Source organism: Montipora capricornis, chromosome 9, assembly GCF_036669925.1.
Source record: "Montipora capricornis isolate CH-2021 chromosome 9, ASM3666992v2, whole genome shotgun sequence".
Classification (NCBI taxonomy): Eukaryota; Metazoa; Cnidaria; class Anthozoa; order Scleractinia; family Acroporidae; genus Montipora; species Montipora capricornis.
The window spans coordinates 18,081,884-18,089,383 of NC_090891.1; the positions used below are offsets into that span (position 1 = coordinate 18,081,884).

General features: G+C 36.5%; 1 protein-coding gene across 1 annotated transcript in view; it reads right to left on the reverse strand.

Moving 5' to 3' along the window:
- Positions 1-3,910: 3,910 nt before the first annotated feature.
- Positions 3,911-7,500, reverse strand: part of LOC138017390 (uncharacterized) — a gene marked incomplete at its 3' end in the record, with an annotated part of 17,245 nt that continues 13,655 nt past the window's right edge. Inside the window, exon 2 of the mRNA XM_068864487.1 lies at positions 3,911-6,964. Within this exon, the coding sequence (XP_068720588.1) occupies positions 3,911-6,937 (3,027 nt within the window). The remainder of the gene's footprint in view (positions 6,965-7,500) is intronic.

A 7,500-nucleotide genomic window follows, 5' to 3' on the forward strand; every position in this document is an offset into this window, starting at 1 on the left:
TGCCACATTGAATGGTTGGAACGATGACGACTTGCCAATTGCTCTTTCGCTGTATTTGAAGGGAAACACTGGGACACTCAGTTGGGTGATAGTGGATTTTCTCAGAGTAATGGTGGGTGTGGCAATCCGAAGAAAAAAAAAGTTTTACCCTTTCAGCCTGGTGGGGTTGTTAATGGGGCCATAGTTTTTGAGTGAATCTAGCTGTTGTCAACCTTTTCAGCCCCGTGGGGTTCCCCACTGACGAGTAAAATCGTCTGGCGTTAGACAGAGTAAAATCTATAAGTGGCACTATTGGGAGTTAAAGGGTTAAGAATGCAATAGGTACTCCTGGCAACTCCTACAGTGGAAGAAGGAGGCCAGGGGATTGAATGCGAATGCAGCATATTTTTCATTCATTCTCAGGGCCGCTCGATTATCTAAGCCGGCTGTGTGGTGCAGTGGGACATTCCATTTATAAGCCGAACCCCCCCTATGGATGATTAGATCTCCTACTGGTTGGATTTTTGTCGGAACCCTTTGAAAAAACCTTTCCTACCCCTTCACTTTTTTCTCGGTGCCTTTGAAAAAGATTCCTACCGGTGGAATTCTGATGGACCTCATCCATAGGGGGGGGTCGGATTATAAATGGAATGTCCCAGTGGAACTAAAAAACGATGAATTTAGGTTTCTTAATTGTTGAGAGTTTAATTTAGGATACAGGAGGACGCATTAGATTTTAGACGTTGTACAACATATGTAGTTATTTCTTCTATACAGGTAAGCTTGAAGTAATTACAATTTTTTTGAGTTTAAAGCTTGGTTAGGCTGGAAGTGAGTGGATTTTGGCGGAGAAAGGCCATTATCATAAAATTAGAGTTTGATCAGCGGTTTAGCTTGTGTCCTTAGTATCTAATTTCGGGCGGCTCGATGACCATGTGAGAGTTTGCCTGCCATGTTGTTTTGTTATTTGGCGGACTTCACAGTTTTACCGTATCTGAAGAGGTTCAAGCGGGTTTTGTAAGTCAGTTTTCAGAGAACCATTTGTGTGTTATTCGAACCATTATACTAGCCATATTTTTCCTTTCGTTTAGAAAACGTGAAAGGAATTGTTGCGTGACAAGTTTGTAATATCCAACAACTGTAATAGGACCGCGGTAAAGTTAATAATTAGGACGGTCTGAAGCACGATTGTGTGGAATCGTCTCAGAAGTGTATTGTAAACCGTTCAAGCTTGAATTTCGTCGAGGAGTTAAGTCTTCCGTGGGTGTAATATGGAATAAATTCTTTTAACGCGTTTGGAGTTTGGACTTTATTCTGTCATATGGCAATCTCTGTGGTTTTGGAGGGCACAATTTTGTTTGTTACTCGTAGGCTTCCTCTTGGCCTGATCGAAGATCAATGTTCTGTACAGTTGCTTGGTCATGTTTGGGCAAACTTCCATTCTTCTGTCAGAGTTTATCAAGGTACTGTCAGTGTAACGGTTCACTGCTTCTGATTTAAGGTGTTTGTAAGATACTTTTGCAGTCTCTTGATATACATGTAAATTTTTTGGAATCGTAGATCATAGCAGGAGCCCATCTGTGTTTCTGACCATAGATGCCGAGCATTTACATGATCAGTAATGCTCATTTATCATTTCTTTCATTGCTTCATTCATCACGGGAACACTTGAATCCACAAATGACCAGCTTCCAAAGACAGTGGCTTCATGGCTCAGTTGGTTAGAGCGTCACACTGGTATCGCAAGGTCATGTGTTGAGACCCTGTTGAAGTCCTGAAATTTTCAGGCTTTTCTACACAATTGCTATAATCGTTTTCATAACTGCGAGGATCATAACTTCACTTCAGTTTTTACTTAACAGCCTAAGAGTTGTTCTCTTGTTGGATGTACATTGTACTTCTGCAGAAAAAAGGAAACGAGAAAACTTTTAGGACTTTTAACTTTTACGGAAGATGAATGTGGGTTTAGCCCAAGTGTTTTTGGTTTTAAAGGAATTTACATAACAGACAAAATATGCAAGTAATGGGACCATGAAAAGAGTGAAAAGATATTTTCATATCAACAACTGGGGGACTTTTGAAAGATGTATTTTTCAGCATGTTACGTGCAAACCAAGAAAAAAGAAATCAGAATTCCTTTGGTAAGAGTGTTATCTATGATCCTCTGATAACTACATGTCGTTGATGGAATTTTCATCCTAACTCCCTAAAAGAGAAAAAGATATTTAATAACAAGGCTCCAGATTTTATTTTTATGAATAAGTATTCCTTATTGTCAATAAGGTGGGCTTTAGAAAGATTTCTTTTATTGTTTTTACAATAGTAATAATTATTATTACTTTTATTTTATTTTATTATTTTTTTAAAGGGGAACTGAAGGCAAAAAAAGAAGCATTTTTTGTTTACACTTAAGACCATACACAATTAAGTTTTCAACTTTTTTCCTGGCATATCTGTCGCTCTTCCACCTAAAAAAAAAAAAATTATTCCAATTTTGGGCTATTAGCATTGCGGCTCAGAGTGGAGGAGTTAGTGGTCATTTTTGCAGCTTATGATGTATGATATGGGGAAAACATGTGAGAAGCACTGTTTAGACTGATGTTTGTTGTGAATATTGAGTCCACGAAGAAACAGCAAAGCAACGAAGAAAATATCCACAGCAGCACTTGTGTTTACTTTGTTTCTGTTGATTATGAAATCTCTGTTCCCTGTATCATACCTCACAGCAAGCAGCTGACTTAGCTGACTTAGTTTTTGAGCCCGCACTGAAAAGGCCAAAAAAGTGGGAAAAGCCCAACTTCGAACGTAACTTTGTCGCAAAAAACAGGAAACGAGAAGAAGTAACTCCACAAACTTAACTTTACTTATGTTAGGCTAATTTCCAAGGAAAAAAATGTTGGAAAAGTTGTTGCTTTTGGCCTTCAGTTCTCCTTTAATGGTGGTCTGAACTGGTACGTCATATGAGAAGCATGCCTGTCGTTTATAGTTATTAAGAGTCCTGCCTGGGAATATCTGAGTAAGATGAAAGATACAAAGTAATAATTATGTAAACTTACCTACTCCTGGTGCAGGGCACAGGCAGGGGGTGAGGCACCATATGGTGGTGCCTTGTAAAATGCTTGTCAACAGACCTCTGAAGTCTCCCATTCTTGTTATGGGAAGTTTTAGCTTAGAAAAAAAGATTGTCTCCTCAGGTTCTTGGGCAAGTTTGGAAGTTCTTGTGGCATATAAACATGATCCTTTTTGACAAAGGAATTGATAGAATTTACCAACTTCTAGAAAAAAAATTTTCTTGGTAATTTGAAATTGATTGGCAGATGATTATCAAAATCTCTGCTTATATATTCCAAAACAATTAATTATTGTGTAACATGGTTTTCTCTCCACAGGTTGGAGAGCCTTAGATTTAATTTGGTTTGCTTAAGTCAAATGATGCCATATAATAACAATAATAATATTATAGATAAATGTTTATAATATTTAAGATGAAACTGATGAAACTTGTCAAGGTGGTGCACCAATTTGTCTGCTTTTGAGGACACTGTGGTAGCTAGATTAGGATTTTATGAATTTCCAGTTTTGTTCTAGCTGGACTTGTGATCTCTTTTCCAGGTCTTTGTGACACCTTTTTTCAAAATCTCTAGAAGAGTTCTTTCATTTTCATCGTAAAAGATCCTTGCATGAAAGTTTCATAATATCATTTTAGTTATAGCTAACAGCATCATGATTCCTGCCAAGACACATTTGAAAATTTTATATTTACAGTTATTGCTATAAATAAATATTATATGCTTTGCATGCCAGTTTAAATAAAGATAAATATTTAAATATCGTTGTTATATTTTATGGATATTTTAACAGCATCATGGTCAGAGTAGTAGACACTAATTACAGTATTCTCTATGATGTCAAATTTTGTTGTTTTTAGGTAAATTTGGTCAAGTATGTTTCCTGATGAGACAAAAGTTGGACTTTGTACAAACTGTGAATAACCTAGAGAGGTCATTAAAGATTTTAGCGGTCTTATGCTATCATCATTTAAGTAGTTGATATTGAAATCACCAAGAATGATGTCGATTGGATAAGTGCCAAGGATATTTCGTAGATGACTTACATACTCTATTATATTTGAGTTGTTCTTTCGGTAAAGAAAAAGAACTGTAAAATTGGGACACATAGTTGTAGATGCATTCAAAATTATTACAAATTTCATTGCATTTACTTGTGGAAAGTATTCATGTTCCTTAGTTTCTATTGATCTTCTGATACACAGTGCTAAACTTAAAAATCTATCAGTAGGATGATCTTGTCTGTAGAGAGTAAATGGTAGTAGATGAGATTTTATGTCAGTATCATTGCTATGAGGTACAATTTGTGTTTCTGTCAGTGCAATTAGATCACTGTTCTTTATGTTTGCATCATACTTGATATCTACACTATGTTTTTTTAGTGATCGTCTGTTTAATAGACATATAGTGAGCATTGAATTATCCTTATATTTTTCACTAGTTCCCATGGTTTTTGAGATTTCTCGCAGTCTTTCATATTCTTTATGTACCCGAGGATCTGCTTTCACATGTTTGCTGTTAATTTTTCCTAGAATGTGAATACCATTTAAAGAGGTTGCTCGGCTCAGTGCAACATATACCTGCCCATAATTGAATGATCTCTGTTTGACCAACTCAAAACTAATGACGAGACTGTTAAGTGACAATCCCTGTACTTTGTGAATGCTAACAGCGTAAGCCAATGTTAAAGGGAATTGCATTCTCTGTATTTCTGGAGAAGAAGGTTTATTTGGATGTATTTTAATTTTTGCTAGGACAGGTTCTATGGGTACAACTCTGTTTTGTCGCACAAAACTGCTAGTACTCTTTTGAATTAAATTGTTGCCAGCTTTGGCATCATCAAATTTTACATAGATAATGGTGGGTTTTTTGTTATTTTGGTTTACTTCAATTTTAACAACAGTTCCTAGTTGACCATTTATAAGTCTATCTGCAATATCAATGTTGTTGGTTAACATAACTCTAGCAGATTCCTTTATACAGATATTAGCATCAAGTCCACCAGTTTCAGACCTGGGTCTAGCTAAAATTCTGTTAATATCTTGCTGTGATACATTAGGAGGGTACTGATCTGTGGCTTTAAGGTTAAACAACTGTGCAGGTATTTGGTGCAATTTCATTTCATTGTGTCGATTGACCGGATTATTTTCAGCCCAGATGTGAAGAGCATCTGATGGGTAATTAACATCTGATGGATCAATAGATCTAGATTGGATGCACTTTATATCTTCTTCAGTTTGAGTTGCTGTACGGAACCTATTCAGAAGTTCAGCAAATGGTTGGTCATCCTTTTGCCTCATGATATCAACAAGTTCTATCATTGTGAATAGGTGCCATGGGTGGCACAAGTTAAACACATCATTTTTGTAATTTGCAAAAACAGGTTTCCTGCGTATTGGTGGTAGTTGATACATGTCACCAATAGCAAGAATGCTAATGCCTGCAAACAGGTGAACATTTGATGTGCCAACAATTTCTTTTAGTCTTTGGTGGACATGAAGCAAAGTATTGTTAGCAACCATAGAGATTTCATCTATTATGATCAACTTGAGGTCAGCTAGTAACATTCTCATCTGCGTTTTCTTTTGGTCAGACATTGCAGATAAATTATCACCTGTTTCTTTGGGAATTGCCAAGGCAGTGTTTATTGTTGTCCCATCTATGTTAATAGCAGCAACTCCAGTAGGTGCCATTAAAAGAACTTTAGGTAATTCAGGATTCATCGGAGGATGTCTAAAGGTCTTTGTGACAGTGTGGTAGATTGTTTGGATCAAGTCACTTTTACCAGCACCTGCTCCACCAGTTATAAATAAATGTATTGGTTTTACTTCTTCAGGTTTTCGACTATTCATGTTTTTCATTTTACTTCTACACCAGGTGAGAATTATATCATAAGCATAGCGCTGTTTTTTGTTCAATGATCTAACACACTCCCGTAGTTTATCATCACTAATTTCTGTTGGCTGGTTGTATGTTATCATTCCAAGGTTTGAATGATTCTCAGTTTCTGATGATGAAACAAGATGTGTAGGTAATTGTTCATTAAATGACTCGTTTGGTGCTGAATCATCTTGCTCTTCAGCTTGTAAATCTGCATTTTCCTGGTCATTCATAGAATCATAGCTGGAGTGGATGATATTGCCCTGGTTATTTCGAAGAAAATCAAGTGCTTCTGTAACAGCATCAGCATCAGGCTCAAAATTCTCTCTGTTTCGTTCCACTACAGCTTGTACTTCATGCTCATAGAATTTAGAAGCATGTGTTTGATCACTTCCTAAAAGACTTGTTTCATCTCTCCATGGGTAGTAAAGCATCAGGAGATGATGAAAATACAGTTCAGGTTCTTTTGCTTTGTTTGGCTTGTGATATCTTACAACAGCTTTTACTTTTCTACACTTCATAACTTCATGCGTGTTCATTAATCTTATTTTGTCTGGAGGTGATGTATCAGGATCACAATTGTGATGTAATTCAATGACATCGTCAGTTAAAACCTCAGGTTGAGCATCAGCTGTTTCTTGGCAGTCCTTTTTGTATTCTTTATAATAGTATGCAGCAAACTCTGCCAGACATAGCCTATCTACAGAAGGAATACACTGTGGTCTTAAAGTGTATCGATCAATAATATTTGATTTAAAGATATCAGTACTTTCATTATCCAGTTCATCAAGTTCTTCTGGTGATTTTGCAATGCGTACCCTTTTTTCTGGTAGGTCAGTGCTTACAAAAACTGTTGCAGGGAATATTTTTCGTAACCATAATTCAGGCATGCATCTGTAAACACATTCTTGTGAACTGACTTCTCTGGTAGAGAGGAAAGCAGCACCAATTCTTTTTAAGCTATCCCTGACACTCAAGTTTTCTTTCTTGGCTTCCTTTGCAGCATTCATAATTGCCTGTGAGCATTCAGTCTCATCCTTGGTAAAATATGAGCACACATAAGTTATGCACTTGTAGTGGTTAAATACAGGTTGTAAGTCAACGTTCGCTCTAAAACCCTTAATACCAGCAATAAAATAATTATTAATAAAACAGCTGTTTGTTGGTCTTTTAAGGTGCAGCTCATAGTCTGAGTCAGGTGAAATGGATAAAGCCCAATAATATTGCTCTTCAGTTATGTTTACAGATTTGAAAATATCAGCTTCTGTTAATGTAGGATTATAGTTTGCCTTACTGGGATTTAACACTTCGTCTATTTTTTCTTTAACTAGTCTAAGGATTTCTTTTTGTCTGTCTATGGTACTTGTCTTTTCTTCTGGATTTAAATCATCAGAAAGAGGTTCAGCCACAATAGTCTTGTTTGTAAAAAGGTGCCCAAAATTAAACCTACATTTAATGTTTTTGTATTTTCTGCACGTCTTTGAATGACTGTGCTTTTGGTAGGTTTTTACAAGCTCGTGTAACTCAGGGTCTTGACTCTGATCAGGAAGGTATGCCTGCACATGTTCATCTA